Genomic DNA, 16,562 nt, shown 5'->3' with positions numbered 1-16,562 from the left:
AGCATTGTTAACATTTGTTTCATCATCTTAATACCAGTGGTTTGCTCATTTAGTGCTGAGTAGGGGTTCCAAGGCCACAGGTGTGGGCTGCTAGTTTGGTACTGCTAAAATTAGACGTAACAGGGCCATTGAAGGCAAGTGGTGTCAGCTGCACTGAATCAGGTCCTACATAATTCTTGATTGCCTCCTGCTAGGTTGCTTCCCTTAGATTCTCTGTTGACCTCTGTAGTGTTTTTTCTCTCTGAGCCAATTTGTCTCAGTTCACCAACGCACAAGCTTGTTTGGTTCCTCTTCTGGCTCTTCCTGTCCTGCTGGCCGACTGCATGCTGTGCTCCACTCTCTTTTATTTTCTGTCCGTATTTTCTTTAGTGATCTCGTCCGTCTTCATAACTTCAGCCATAGACACCAACATCTTTATCCCCAGCTGTGCTCTCTCTTCAGATCTGGGTCTGCATTTCATGCCGGATTCCAAATATCTCCACCTGGACAGCCCTCAGACTAAGTGTTGTTTAAAATTTATGTGTCTCAGATGAGATATTTAACTTACACTCCCTTCTCCCTTTCCTTCCTTCTTACCATCTCCAAACCTGTTCTTTCTCATCATTGTGTCACTGTAAAAGATACCCAGTCCCCAACCCTGTTTTTAGCATCAATTTTGGCTTTTCCTCTGTTCCCAGATCCAGTCAGTTACAGGATCCTGACAATTTCATTTCCATGCTATGCTGTGTCTCACATCTGAGTTCTTTTCATTTCTACTGCAAGCAGCCTTATTTCTCACCTGGAGTTTAGCAAACTCCAGGCAGGATTCCTGTCCACTTTCAACTTTCAGCCCACCCTTTAAACCAGAGGTTGGCAAACTTTTTCTATAAAGAGTTCTCGACTCTGCCTTGTAGCACTAAAACTGCTGCAGAATGTATGAATAAATGGGTGTGGCTGTGTTGCATAAAATTTTATTTAAAAAATAGGTGGTCAGCCAAATTTGGCCTGCAGGCCATAGTTTGTCAACTCCTACGTTAAACTGCCACCAGATTATATTAATCTTTTGTTACTTCTGGATTGGAAAACACCTACTTGAGTGTTCAGTTTCATTTATGCATCTGCAAACCTTCAGTAACTTCACATTTCTTAGATCACGTTGTTCCATTAGCATCTTGATTGCCCTCCTTTGGAAAAGTACAGTCCAGTCCAGCCATGAGTATAGTGGGCCTGTTGCTCCTCTTCTCCTATTTCTGCAACCTTAAGTTATCACTTTTTGTGACAATCCTGTCACTTTCTGGGACTCAAAGGCTTTGTAGTTGTGAATCTCAAAATGAGTGTGAGGGTGGATTTGCATTTTTTAAGTCTAACAAGCTAATGTTTATTTCAGATCACCCACTTCTTATTAGCCAAATAGACCAAAGTAGCAGCTTCTCTCCTGACTTTTTGACCTTTAAAGCAATGAAGTTATCAATAAGGAAAGTATATTTAATACTGTGTTTCTGGGTGTTTTGAATACCAAACAGAGCTTGGCACATAGGAGGCATTAAATATTGACTTAACAAATGAAGTATCTCTGACTGTGCCAGTTTCATAATGTTCTGATGTATGGCTCTGTTCACATCACTGCCTCTGCTCAAAATTCGAAAGTAATCCCACATTCTTTGTTTTTCTGTACACTTGACTCTCTTTAACCTAACATGTCAGGATTCCTGTGATCTGGCCCAACCTTTCTGTATAGTCTAACCTCTTGTTATTCTCCTTCCCAACTGGCTCATTTGTTTCCTGAGAAGTCTTTGTGTTTTCCCAGGTCTGTGGTTTTGGTATATGATTTCCTCCAACTTGAATTTTCTCCAGCTTTTCTCAATGTTTGCTGTACACAACTTTACCTTATCTTTCCACGTTTCAGCTTATGCCTCCTCTGTGAAGTTTTTCCTGCTTGCTGCCTTGCCCAAGAGGTGATCTTTCCTTTCTCTGAACTCCCACAGAACCTTGTACCTCTGTGCTACATAAAATTTGTCTTGTATTATACAGTGTAACCCATCCTTCTCCTTCTAGGTGGTTATCTCCTTGGATGAGGAGTGTAGCCTTTTTATTGTCTGTGTCTAAGTGCCTAGCATAGCACGTTGGATGTAAGCACTTAATGAATGTTTAATTGAATGAAACTTGTCTTGAATTAAATTCTAGTAGGAAGAGCACATGATTTGTTGCATACTAGAAGGTGGGTTACGAAAAGCAATTTATCCCTTGCTTTATTACTGAGGCTACCTGAGTATGTTACTTCTTTATATTCTGGTATGTTAGAGGGAGAAAATTATTTTCTTCCATCTACTTTTGGAAGAAGTGATGAGAATAAATGAGAAAACCTATTTAAAATGGTAGGACAAGCAGGGTGCAGTGGCATATGTCTGTAGTCTCAGCAACTTGGGAGGCTGAGGCAGGAGCTTCACTTGAGTCTAGGAGTTTAAGTCCAGCCTGGGCAACATAGCAAGACCCTGTCTCTCAAAAAAAAAAAAAAAAGGTAGAACTTTTACATGTACTGGCACCAAAATGTACGTTTAAAAAGGACACTAAAGAATCCATATTTGGGGCCGGGCGCGGTGGCTCAACGCCTGTAATCCTAGCACTCTGGGAGGCTGAGGTGGGTGGATCGCTTGAGGTCAGGAGTTCGAGACCAGCAAGAGCGAGACCCCGTCTCTACTAAAAATAGAAAGAAATTATCTGGCCAACTAAAATATATATAGAAAAAAAATTAGCCGGACATGGTGGCACATGCCTGTAGTCCCAGCTACTTGGGAGGCTGAGGGAGTAGGATCGCTTAAGCCCAGGAGTTTGAGGTTGCTGTGAGCTAGGCTGACACCACGGCACTCGCTCTAGCCCAGGAAACAAAGTGAGACTCTGTCTCAAAAAAAAAAAAAAAAAAAAAAAAAGAATCCATATTTGGGAGCTGCCTTTTGGGGGGGAGCATCTCTCCTTACAAGTTATCTTGATACTTGAGCATGACCTTTCAGAAGGCGTTGGTCTAGAACTCTGCTGTATGTTGGCCTTGCAAGCAGCCATAATTTTCTTTTTTTCTTGCTTGTAAAGCTTTATGGTGGTATTGAGAGATTACAAACAGTTATTGGATTTTTGTTTGACTTAGCATTGAAACCACTTGTTCATGTATTGCCCACTAATTTAACTATAGCCATTGAAAAGCTGGTAAATATTTCAAGCTAGCTAAATACAGTCTGTATTTACAGGCTTGAAAAGCTAATTGGAAATGGTAGTTTCCTATGAAGCATGAATAACATTGAAGAGAAGCGTAGTTTGCAAAGGGTCAGGAGTATGACTGCTCAGTCTAGCGTGGCAATTATGTATGTAAATGAGTTAATTCAAAATTAGAGCAGTCTTATTTCAGCTCTAGACTTCCTGATCAAAATAAACTTGGGAAATGAATTGTCTAATCTAGGCACTTGCTGTTAGCACCACTTTAGCAATTTTCTGAGTAGTTAAAACAGGAATGATGTGTATTGAAAAGTCTGTGTTTTAGTGGCCATTTTTACTAACATTTCAAATGTGATTTCAGTAAAGGTCTAAGCTAGTTTAGTTTGTCCATTTTCTTTAATTGAGTTAAATTAAAACCATTTTATTTAAATGACTCACTGGTCTCATTATTATGATAAATTTGTGTAGTAGAGTACAACCTGTTAGCTATCACTAGAAGTTTTCTGGACTTCTTATGAGCTTCTCAAATATATGTAGTCTTTTACATATAAAAGAACTCCCTCCCCCCAATTTGAGCTGTATAATCCTTAAATTTGTCTATTTTGGTTATGCAAAAGTTAGTTATCGGGTCACATGGTTCCCAGTCAGTGAGAAAATTGGGAAGATTTTTTAAAAAATAATTATTAACTAGAAATGGGTTTTTCAGTTTAGCTTAAGACCTGTGTGACGTATGACAGTTTGAGAAGACAGCTGCAGAACTGAGCTGTTCACATATGTTTTTTGATACTGTGAGCATATTAGGAAAATTGTAACAAGTCATTCTCTTGGTTTTTTAGGACTTAAATGAGTTTAAAGAGATGACAACATGTGTTTTCCCCAGGTAAGCTGTCTTTGAGGATTTGTCTTTCATTTAAAACAGTCATCGTGACATATCCAATGTGGATAGGTATATAGTAATTTGTTAAAACCATTAGGTCATGATTAGAATTCAGTTCATATAAGCCTGGAAATTATTAAATATCTCTAACTTTGTGATGGTTTGCTTTTAAAATTTATAATTGGTTTTGCTATCCTATTAAAAATCAAAGTTTGAGCTGAGAGTGAAAGTAGACAGTGACTCCTTTTTTTTTTTTTAATTCCACATCTTCCTGTCTGAAGCACTGGTGAAGCTTCCTTGAGATGGCTCTTGTCTGTCTTGCATGTAGGATGTGCCTTGTAACTATTGAAGTGGACAATTCAGACTACTCTAGTCAGTCAAGAACCGTCTGGCTAGAGATTTTTTTTTCTCCACTTTAAGTCAATGCCTTTTCGTGTTAGTGGTTTCCACAGTTAATATTGCATGTTAGTTTTGATATGTCACGTGTCACATGTCTGATCTCATGTTAGCCATGTAGTGCCTATAGAGCAAGGGTCTGTGTTTTAGGACCGATTGAAGGGGGACAGACATGGTGGCCGAGCAGTTGCTCTTTCAGCAGGGCTATTTCTGTCCTGTTTTCCAGAGTGTTCACAATTACGTGAAAAAAAAATAGAGAAATAGAGTTTTCATATTAGTCCCTCTCTCTTTCTCTCTCTCTTTTTGGTATTTCTGATCTCTGAAATGGAATAGTGAGAAATAACAATTACAGCCTGAAACTTACTGAATGCAGATTTTATCCTCCAGAAGACTAGGGAGCGTATGAACCTGGGTGGTAGCAGGGGAGAGTACAGTTTGCGAGTGTTAGACCTGCAGCAGTATTGGAACCATGTAAAAACATGTAAGAGGTTTTGACTTACCCTTGAGATTCATGTAGCCCACACTTTCTCAGGGTCCAAGTGAATCTGGAACTTGTGTGTCAGCCACTTGATGAAGTCCCTGGTCACAGAACGGAGTCCCTAGCCTAATGTAGCAAAGATGCCAGTGCTAGGTTCAAAACGGTTCATGTGTGTAGTTCCCCTTTCCACTTTTAAGTATTTTATGTGTTAAATATTTTATGTTTTACGTATATATGTGATGTGTTAAATATTTTATATATTTGAGTAAAGTACATTTTGAACATTGATGTACATTTTATTTACTTTATTAAAAATTTTTTTTTTGTTTTTAGACTCTTGGATACTAAATTGATGGCCAGCACACAACCTTTTAAGGTATTATTTAAGTTTGAACTATCATTGGTCAGCTATATTTTGAAAATTTCTGAATTACTGCTAAGAGCTTTTGGACTCTGGTCTATTTAAATGTCATTTCAAATTCATCAAAAAAAAAACAAAACAAAAAAGAAGGATAGAGAAAAAAATTGGGAAAAGACCAGAAATAGACATATCAAAATGTGAATAGCAGGTGTCTTTGGGTGATGGAATTACATATATTTTTTCTTCTTTATTCTTTTTGAATGTAAATCTTTACTATTAAAATATATAACTTATTTTTTAATAGGTTACACATGCAAACAGTTCTTCCTTCTTCGTTTTCTTTGTTTATATATTTTGAATATATTTTCTAATCAAGAAAATTCAAGTAAAGGTATTATCATTTGCTACTTTGTGAAGTCATTTTATAAAACTGAGTGAAATGAATGCCAGAACAGTATAGCCTTCTGGCAAAAGGTTTGCAGGTAGTTAATATGTCTGTAAAAATCTTTCATTTGGTTATGCTTTCCATACAGTGAAAATTAAACTTGCTGCTTCTCCTTCACATTGAATAAATGATGACGTCTATGTTTCTTTAAAAAACACAAGGGGGCAGTACTAGATTTTTTTTTTTTTGTCCTGACAGTGAATCTCTTTATTATATATTGCACTGAGATGATGAAGTCTCACAATTCTCTGCTTCTTGGTTTGCAGGATATCATTAACAACACATCCCTTGCAGAATTGGAAAAGCGGTTAAAAGAGACACCTTTCAACCCTCCTAAAGTTGGTAAGACTATTAAACAAACAAAACCTGCAAACTCTTTGTGGTAATTATTGATGTATATTGTAGAAGAAAGGTGAAATAGCTCTAGAAACTATGTTGCACTTTTATAGATTTTGGCTAAATTAACTTGGTTATTCCCTATGTTGAATTACTGTTTTCTGAATAAAGTTGATCTTCTAATTCTACATCTATTTTATGTTAATAGAGTTTGGTTGCCATTTATTGAGAATTTTAGCAATTAAAGCTTCAAGGCTTTTATTTCCTGATACTTGGAATTCTCCCAGAACTTGATGTGTCCTTTTCTGTGGTGCATTATTTGAGCAGAGACAAAGAGTTGGTGATTAATTGCAGGGGGGTAGAGTGAAAATATATTTTCTGTCTCAGAAAAGCCCAAGAACTGGGTTTACAGATGAAAGTAAGGAGAGTCCTCATCCCTGCCTCCTTTTGAGCTGGTTTAGAGAGTGGAAACAGCAGCATTGAGGAAAACCAGCAGTTGGGAGGAATGTTCTTGTGGGCTGGAGGTGTTTTGCAGAATCTGGCCACTACCCAGGTATTTGGTGAGCCTTCCAGGTTCTACTTCCTTGGTCCTGGTAGCCTAATTGTGCTGCTGATATTGTAATTAGCATTCCATTAGCTGTGGCCTGAAAACTTCTAAAGACATTGATAATAGGATTAATGGTTTATAAATTGATAATGCAAGGTATTAAAGCAGCCAAGATTATAGTTATTTGCTTCCCTTTCTGGGTAATAGTCCAGGAAAGGAATTAAGAAAAGGGTTGGTGAGGGGAAGACAAAGAAGAAAACCTAGACCTTTTCTATAAAAATATAATGGAAATAATTGATTTTGGAAGTAATGTGTTTCAGCTGGTGATAGAATAGAAGCTATTACTTAGGTGGCTACCATGTTAAAAGGCCTTTTTTTTAAAGTTTGAAGTCCAATATTTAGTACTTACGGAGATTAAGGAATTCTTGCTTAAAGAGCATTGTATTGACTTAAAAAGTTACAGCCTTTTCTTTGTTAATTTTCATTCATGCTTTTGATTCTGTGTCGTAGTAGCCTGCTTGACCTTCATTTCCAGAGTGATTCTAAGAATTATTTATGAGTTAGAGTTTTATCCTATTATTGCCATATAAAATTCTGGTATCTGATAGAGAATTGAGTCTAAAGCAGGTCATTCCTCTCAGACTTCATCCCCTCACATCTGTGTTTGTTAATGTGACAAAAGAATCATGTTATTAAATGGTCTTTGCAGTGAAGTGGTTCCATGATCCCAGGGCAGCATTACAGCAAGTTCTGATCTGTTTTTGGAGTTGCAATGTCTTCTTTAGATTTCTAAGCTTGGAAACATAGTAGGGGACAATATTGAATTTGAGCTATCAGTATTGAATTAGAATCTTTTGGGGTTTTTTGATTATTGATAGATAATAATTTCTGAGCATTTACCATGTACCAAGCACTGGGAAGAGCTTTGCTCCAGAGACCATGCTGTTAATCTTTACTCTGAAGTATCTGTTGTGTCCTCATGTTATCATCATATATAAGGGAAGAATTTCCTTTTCTTTACCTTAGAAGGCAATCAGGAGAGGAATAATTGTCATAGAGTGAGTTACGCATGATCTTGTGCATGATTGTAAATAGCAGCCACCAGTGTGGGACAAGAGGCTTACAGCCGAGCCTTTGATAGTGTAACTGGAGCATTTCTCTAATCTAGATCAAAGCCCTCATTTTCAGTGACTGTATTATATTGTATTGTAAGGTCTTGTCTGGAGAGAATTAGAAATAGATAGCTTTTTTCTGTTTATTTAGGATATTTCTGTAGCACATACTAATGCAATTTGGATTTGGTAGAGTAATGTGCTTACTAGTCTTTATGTTTTGTGATGTCCTGGGAAAAACTTTTTTTTCCTTTTTCTCTTTAGAAAGTGCAGAAGGTTTTCCAAGTTATGACACAGCTTCTGAACAGCTCCACGAAGCAGGCTACGATGCTTATATCACAGGACTGTGCTTCATCTCCATGGCAAATTACCTAGGTAAGCACTACATGTGCTTCTGTCAAACACACAGTGGTCTAGAGTGAATCTTACCTGTCTTAGCTCAGGCTGCTGTAACAAATCACCATAGACCAGGGGGCTTAAACAACAGGCATTTACTTCTCACAGCTCTGGAGGCTGGGAAGTATAAGATCAAGTTGCTGACATATCCAGTGTCATGAGAGCCCACTTTCTGGTTTGCAGATGGCCATCTTCTCTTTGTATCTTCATGTGGTAGAGAACAGAGAAAGAGTAAGCTCTCGTGTCTTTTCTTATAAGGGCACTAACCCTTTCATGAGGTCTCTACCCTCATGACCTAATTACCTCCCAAAGGTTTTGCCTCTAGATACCATCATGTTGGGGATTAGGTTTCAACATATGAATTTTTAGGGGGCACAAACTTCCATTCTATAGCACTACCGTTTCCCTGGGATCCACTCATCCAGTTAGAAGTGGGAGAGTTTTGAGGTAGGAATTGGAGGAGCTGGGGTTGGGGGACAGGCAGGGAAGAATCATGGATACCTGTGGTATGGTACTTGGCCTGTAAGAATATCTTTTACCCTTGCTGAACCATACTGTTGATTTAAATATATTTTTGTCTGAACGTTCGAGCTTTGTCTACGTGGCTGTGTATAATACCCTGCTTCTTTTCTTCATTAGGTTCTTTTCTCAGTCCTCCAAAAATTCATGTGTCTGCCAGATCAAAACTCATTGAACCTTTTTTTAACAAGTAAGTAACCAGAGGGTCCAAATCCCCAAGTTCTCTCATGAGCTCAGTATCTTGGGATGCCCATTTGGAATGATTGGGAGCTGTAGTGCTTCTTTAGATAAAATATTTCTCATCTCTAGTGACTCAGATGTTTTTTGAAAATAGAAATTGACCTTTTGGGAAATAATTTATTTTAAACTACTGGCTTAAAAAAAAGAAAGAAAAGAAAACATTGCCAGAGCTAGTCCATCTCTTCCAAGAAAAAGAACTGGTGATTTTGGCATTTAAATTTCCTACAACGAAGATGTTTATGTGTATGGTTCAACCTAACCCCTGACAAACTTAACATGTGAGATTATTATTTATGCTTGCATTATTTACTGATTAAATAATGTTGTTTCTAAGTAGATGTTGGTTGTACAAATGGCTTTTAAGAAACTATGAAATTTTGATCATCGTTGCATCCTGAGCTCTTATCTCAGTGGACCTAATGGAGTGAAGTCTTGCTTGTGTGTCTTCATTGATGTGATAAGTTGGTGGGGTTTAGGGAGGAGTCTGCAGTTCAGAGCATTTTTAGAGAATCTCAAGGTTATGGTGGGGTTTGGGTTGCTTGGCAAAATTGAGACTAAAATTAGGGATGTGATTCTCAAGCAGGCCACAGGGTGGCTCTGTGCCAGAACCCTGAATCTTCATCTTTACCCAAGCTTCAAGGCAGCGTTGGTTCTAGGACTGTGTCCCCAACCCCTGGGCCACGGACTGGGACTGGTATCGGTCTGTGGCCTGTTAGGAACTGGGCTGTACAGCAGGAGGTGAGCGGCGAGCGAGCAAGGGAAGCTTTTCATTTGTATTTATAGCTGCTCCCCATTGCTTGCATCACCTGTCAGATCCGCAGCGGCATTAGATTCTCATAGGCGCGCAAACCCTATTGTAAACTGTGTGTGCCAGGGGTCTAGGTTGCAGCTCCTTATGAGAATCTCATGCCTGATGATCCAAGATGGAGCTGAGGCAATGATGCTAGCGCTGGGGAGCGGCTGCAAATACAGATTGTCATTAGCAGAGAGGTTTGACTGCACAATAAATGTAATGCGCTTGAATCATCCCCAAACCATCCCCCCAATCCATGGGAAAATTGTCTTCCATGAAACCGGTCCCTGGTGCCAAAAAGGTTGATGATTGCTTTTCTAGGAAATTCTGGGTGAGCCACACAGAACCAGGCAGCCCACAGCAGTCACGACCACTGGAAAAAATAACTATTGCAGTGTTGAGTTGGTTACATCATTTCCTTATATTATAGGCAGCACTTCACAATCCTATCATTGCTTCACAGGGTAAGAATATTGTGCTGTCTCCTTAAGATGTCTGTATAACTGCTGGGAGCACAGTGCTTGTGCTTAGGTGGCATACTGTAGAGACAGATGGTAATCCCAAACATTTGAATTCCTACAGGTTCTCAGTTAGTGAATTTTATCATACTGTGGCTGCTGGTGCTTTTTTTTTGTTTTTCGACAGAAGTTCAGAGGTAGATGTGTGACTTTCAAAACATCTTTCAAAGTGAACTGGGTAACAGTGTGATATATATTGGAAATAAAGTAGAATTTTTCTGTGTGGAAAATTAATTCTGCCAACCACTGAGTCCTTGCTGTCTATCCAGTTCCTTGAGGGTATAAAAGGCTTTTCTTAGTTCTTAGCTCTTATTTTGGGGTACAGTGTTTACTGTTGGAAATATAGCTTATGCCATAGACCATAGAAATCACAAGTGACACTAAATATGGTTCTAAATTATGACCATTCCTTACATTTTTATGTACTTGATGTTAAATTCATTGTTCAATAGTATTTTTCACCTGGGAGGTGTTGATTCATTTGTAAGTATCTAAAACAAGAATGCCAGATGCCTTCTTTACAGTGTAAGAGTTTTACTTGAAAAACTAATAAAAACCTGAGTACTAATAAAAACTTCAGTGCACTTGAATCATCCCGAAACCATCCCTATCCCTTCTACCCGCCATCCGTGGAAAAATTGTCTTCCATGAAACCAGTTCCTGGTGCCAAAAGCCTGGGGACTGCTGGCTTGAATGAACACATGGATGAGATTTTACAATGTTAAGGAGAGAGCAGAGAAAATGTCTCCCTGTAAGCTGCTAGAATGTTGCTCATCCCACCTGTCCTTTCTGGGAATCGTGTTCCCGGGCAGGGGGAACAGCAGTAGGAAAGAAATGTTGGTGGGAAGCAGTCTGGACTGTGATGTGGTGGTGGCCGGGAGCATAAAGTGCAGACTCATGGTGAAGGGAGAAGAGAGGTTTGAGTGAAGCCTAAGTAGCACACAGGAGAGATGACAGACAGGAAGGCTGCCTTGGTCTCCTCATTTGTAAAATGGGGATAATAATATTCCTGCCTATATTCATTTTTTTTTGGTCTATTTTTTTCCCTATCTGTAAAGGAAGAATATTTTCTTCATCTTAGAAGGGAAAAAATTCCAGCAAGATTTGCAGTGCAGCATAAGAACTGGTTTTGTTATGTGGTATTGGAATAACGTGGTCAAGTGGTCACCCATTCTTAGCCCATTTAGAAAGGGGGGGAAGCGATTGCTTCTTTTGACATCTCTTTCTGAATTAATATTGTCCTTGTTCTTACTTTCAGGTGTGGTTTATGACATTAAACGTTGATTTTGGTCATTTTTCAAGATTTCCCTTGTAAAAAAATGTCCAGCAGTTGCCCCCAACATTATCTCAAGTTGATGATTTTAGAAATATATGTAAATTTTTCTGAAGGCTAATTTATTTTGACACCAGGCTTTTCTAAATGTAAGCTTTACCAAACATGCATAGTCCTCACATAAATTTGGATGGACATCAAACTGTCCACATATGAAAGTAATATTTTGTTCTGCTCTCACCAGATTTAATGTTTAAAAAGTATACCTTGAGGGGAAATAAGCTCCCCTGATTTCTGCATTATTCTAAATTATAATAGCATTTAGTAGCATCAGTTATGCCTTTTTGGGAAGCTTTATGGAATCAACTATTGAGAAAATCCTGAGACAGCTGGTGTTGGAGCAGTATGCAGAGACCAAATGTAATATAAGGTGTTTTCTAAGCCATGCTGGTTTAGAAGAATCTCCCATGAGGGTTTTGCTTGGTGCCATTTTGTCTTTTTCGTGGCCTAGGCCCAGACACCTCCCGTAGACCTACTTGCTTTGTTGGAATCAGAACAAAAGTCCTAAGAGGATTGAGCCCTGGAAGTCAGGATCAGACCACTGCTAATGATAGGCTGTGTGGAATGTGCTCTGCATTTGTGTTGGAGGCTCTGTGGTCAAGAAATGATTTACCTTCTTTCATAACCTTAGTTGGTTTTAATCAATGCATGGAAAACCAGACTTAAAGTTAAGATCCTTTGGCCAAATCCTTTTTGGCTGGGAAGAGCTAAAAATGCTCTCTGCTTTTACTTTTTATTGCACCACAGAAAGCATCAAATCAGAATTTTGCCTTATGTTTTCACAGTCTTCTGGTTCTGCAGCACACCTTGAATGCTCATGTAGATAACCTTTTATGAGGGTTTTTTTTGAAAGTTATTTTCCATTTACCTCAGTTCTTAGGAAGGAAATGAGCCAGTCTCTTATTTCAGCTATTCTCTGTAAGCGATGGAATTTAAAAGGGAGAGGTAGGAAGGAGCCTGCAGTTTAGGGGGCTGCTGCCTCATTCTGAATCTGCACGGGATTCCGCTGGAAATCTAGTTCTTCCTGGGATGGCATTGCTGTGTGTTCTTTCTGAGCTACTGAGGAGAACAAGCCATAACAAGGAGTGACATGTTTCTTGGACAAATTGTTTCCTCCTCTGTAAAATGTGGATAAAACTATTCGCTTTCCATGGAGGTTATAAAGATTGCATGAGATGTAAAAGGACTTTAATAGTTCCTAGAACTTAGCTGCCCAATATATATTATTTTGTTTTATTGAAATGTAAGGTGTGGAGGTTTGGGGGAGACGTTGTTGAAAGGATACAAAATTTCAGTTAGAAGGAATAAATTCAAGAGCTTGATTGTATGACATTGTGGCCATAGTTAATAACAATGTGTTGTATACTTGAATGTTGCTGAGGGGGTAGATTTTTAGCATTCTCCCAACAAAAAAAAGTATATGAGGTAATGTATATGTTAATTAGGTAGATATAGCCATTGTACAATGTATATATTAGTATTTCAAAATATCATGTATATCATAAAAACAATTTTTATTTGTTAAGAGAAAAATAATAATAAAGAAAAATATATGAGGGTGTAACATGCTAGGAGATTCAGGGAAGTAGAGGTAGTTTTATGTTTTTAGTTTAAGGATCTAGAGGAAGGTTTGTTACCATGTGGACGTAAACTTGGAGTGCAGTGGCCGCAAAATATGAGGTGTCTACTTTTGCCAGTGCCTGCCTTTTAGCATTTGTGTCAGATTGGCACATGAAGGAAGCAAGATTGTTTTGATTTGGAGCATTTTTAAAGGTTTTGTTTTTCAAAGGAATATAATGCAGCAATTTATGGAAGGTTGCAAGGGTATATCTCTAACAGCCACACGTACAGAAGGGAGAGGAACCCTGTGGTGCCCAAAATAAAGCACACCAGTGTTTTCTCCTGTTCCTCCATGGAAACCCATCATGTGCTGGCAACAGATTGGGTTTTTCTTATAATATGCATGTGCTTGATATTTAATATCAGAGAGATTTTAAACTAAAGGATTAAAGATTTCTTCCTAATGTCAACTTGTTTTGGGTGACAAAAAAAAAAAAGATTTTTTTCTAGTCCTCTGTCTGGTGATGGACAGAGCAGCTCTTTATTTGCCACTCCCTAGTGCAGCTGCCATTGCTGCCCCACAGCATGATCTGCAAGGTCGCTGGCGGGTTGTTAGTGGACTCCATGTGTCCAGCTTGTCTCTCCCCAGAGGGTGTTGCCTGATCACCTGCAGGGAAGCCCTGGCTTTACCTCCCCTGTCCTGCCCGTCCTGCCCTCCTACAGAAGAACGGCATAAATGAAGTCCACAGTAATTCCTCCTCCTTCCTCCTTGGGACTTCCAACGTCCCAATATAAACACGACGCAGAACACAGTTTGTACTGTTGGTAAGCACAACACTCCACAGGATTGGTTTCCTATTTGAATTTAAAATTTTAAAAGCCATTTGATTGATTTCTCCAGTAGAATTGCTTCGCTTCAGGTTACTGTGTCGTGTCGTACAGTGCAGTTGGATCCTAGCTCTCCTCCTTGTTACCTGTGTGATCTTGGGCAAGTTACTTACCCTCTCTGTGCCTCGGCTTCCTCATCTGTAAATTGAGGACTTAGAACCCATTTGATAGGGTTGTCGTTAGGGTGAAATGAAAGTATGTAAGATGCACAGTGCCTGGCATATCCTGGGCCTCAGTCAACTTGTCACTGCCATGGTGACATTTATACTATGAGATGGCTTCTCTGACTAGATGCTGGGAGCAAAAGGAGGGCTGTTTTGTTTCCATAGAAGATCCTATGTGATCATACCTTTTGCACTATAGGCACACTTTAAGTAGGACTTTGTGTTGAATCATGAGCCTTGACCAGAAACAAGGGTTGGAGAAAGAGACCAAAAAAAACCTTGTAAGATTGTAACCTTGTAAGATTTGAATGTATTTTCCTTTTTTGTTTGTTTTTCACCTTTGAAGCATGTAGTTAGTTCTTAGTCTTTGTGCTGTGTCGGATTTTCAGTTGTAGATTTTTAGTGGAAGAGGGAAGTAAAGAAATAGCATCTACTAAATGACCCATTAGAAGCTATTTCTTTCCTTTTTTAAAAAATTGCCTTACTGAGAAATAAATACATATACCATACAGTTCACCGACTTAGAGTTTACAATTCAATGGTTTGGGTATATTACATTATTTCTAAAATATTATAAAATATGTATAACAAGTTTTATCTTTCTGATTATTTTTTTTTTAATTTTTTAATATTTTTGTAGAAACAGGGTCTCACTATGTTGCCCAGGCTGGTCACCAACCATTTTAACTTTTTTTTTTTTTAAGACAGGGTCTTGAGTGTAGTGGCGTCATCATAGCTCACAGCAACCTCAAACTCCTGGGTTCAAGATATCCTCTCTGCCTCAGCCTCCCAAGAAGCTGGGCCACCATGCCCAGCTAACTCAGTTTTCTATTTTTTGTAGAGACAGGGTTTCACTCTTGCTCAGGCTGGTCTTGAACTCCTGGCCTCAAGTGACCCTCCCACCTTGGCCTCCCAGAGTGCTAGGATTACAGGTGTGAGCCACCTCACCTGATCTTTTTTTTTTTTAAATGCCCTGGATGTGCTAAGGACCATTTTAACTACTTTTAAGTGTGCAATTCGATGACATTAATTACATTCACAATATCATGCAACCATCACCACTATTTATTTCCAGAACTTTTTCATCACCCCAGATAGAAACTCTATAACCATCAAGCAGTAAGTGCTCATCTCCCCACTCCCCTCAGCCCCTGGTGACCTCTAATATATATATCTGTCTCTATGAATTTGTTGTTTTATGAGCTGTTTCTTTTGGAACAACTCATTGTTTCAGTGGGATTTTAATCAAAACTATTGATAATTTGGAATCACCTGGAGCATTTTTCTTTCGTGATTGTATTGCTGTTTATGTGTAGGTCACTTGAGCACAGAAATGTTAAGATACATACATCATAGTTCTGCAGCTGTCTCAACTGAGGCGGCTTAGAAGTGAAATAGGGGCATGAGGGAAAGAGCAGAGGCCTCAGGGTGGGGCCACTGGGTTCATACCTCCCCAGGGCGGCACGTGAGTCCTTTCGGAAGCTCGGTTTCTACATCTGTGAAGTGGAGGTAATAAATCTCCACCTTGTCTGGCGGCCCCATTGATAAGGCTGCCTAGCGTAGAGTGTGGCATGCAGTAAGCGTGCAGAGAGTGTCATGGGTACTGTGACTCACACCACCATGAACTTCAAGAAAATCACGTCAATCTGGTTTTTCATTTTATTATACGGCAGTGGTAGAGAAACAAAGTGGCGGTGTGTACTTAGCTGAGGAGCCTCGGTGGCAGTCTGTCTGTGTTGACAGGAGCAAAGAGACACGAATACATGATGCCAATAAAATCTTTTTTTTGCAGAGAATAGCAACTTAGAAATCCTCTTAAGAAAACACTTCATAGTTGTCTCTGTGTCTTAATTTTAAAGGTCTGGCTGTGACGTTGGGTAGTGAATGAGAAGAAAATGTCTGCCCTGTGCATTAGTTGCACCCGTGTGCATGGCAAGTTACGATGCTGGTGGCACAGTGTGACTTGTGAGGGCGCAGAGTGGAGCAGGCCTCTCCGTGTGTCTGCCTGTGCCGTCCACATCCCTCCCCCCAAATCCCCTGGTGATGCCAGAACCGAGGTCAGAGTGGGCAGGATGGGGCAGATTAACAGCAGTGGTGATTGTGGGACCCTCTTTCCTATTGGCTGGTTTTCCCAAGAACTTCATAGTAGTTATCCTTTAATTTATATTAATAGTGCTTGAGTAAAGAAGTAACACAAATCTTTTTAAGTATGATGTCCTCTGCCTCCTAGCTTTTACCAAGAATGGATCTTGAACCCTGGCTAGGGAGCATAACTCATCATAAACTGGCTAAACGTGGACTGTGGTGCTGTTGTGGGTATTACCCTTTAATCATAAAGAGCCTAAAAAGCCTTTTAATAGAAATGGAGTCCATTTTCAACCTCTTCCAGATTGTGCTAATTTTGGAGTCAATGGCC

The 16,562-nt window shown here is 39.3% G+C and overlaps 1 protein-coding gene across 1 annotated transcript in view; it reads left to right on the top strand.

Moving 5' to 3' along the window:
• The window catches only part of PARN (poly(A)-specific ribonuclease), a 127,143-nt gene that overhangs the window by 23,875 nt on the left and 86,706 nt on the right, over window positions 1–16,562 (top strand). Inside the window, exons 14-18 of the mRNA XM_045542636.1 lie at window positions 4,020–4,063; window positions 5,268–5,310; window positions 6,007–6,082; window positions 8,000–8,110; window positions 8,771–8,840. Coding sequence (XP_045398592.1) covers window positions 4,020–4,063; window positions 5,268–5,310; window positions 6,007–6,082; window positions 8,000–8,110; window positions 8,771–8,840 — 344 coding nt within the window. The remainder of the gene's footprint in view (window positions 1–4,019; window positions 4,064–5,267; window positions 5,311–6,006; window positions 6,083–7,999; window positions 8,111–8,770; window positions 8,841–16,562) is intronic.

This window comes from Lemur catta, chromosome 2 (genome assembly GCF_020740605.2).
Source record: "Lemur catta isolate mLemCat1 chromosome 2, mLemCat1.pri, whole genome shotgun sequence".
NCBI lineage: Eukaryota > Metazoa > Chordata > Mammalia > Primates > Lemuridae > Lemur > Lemur catta.
The sequence above is the reverse complement of the archived record's forward strand: the minus strand, read 5'-3'. Positions and strand labels throughout refer to the sequence as shown.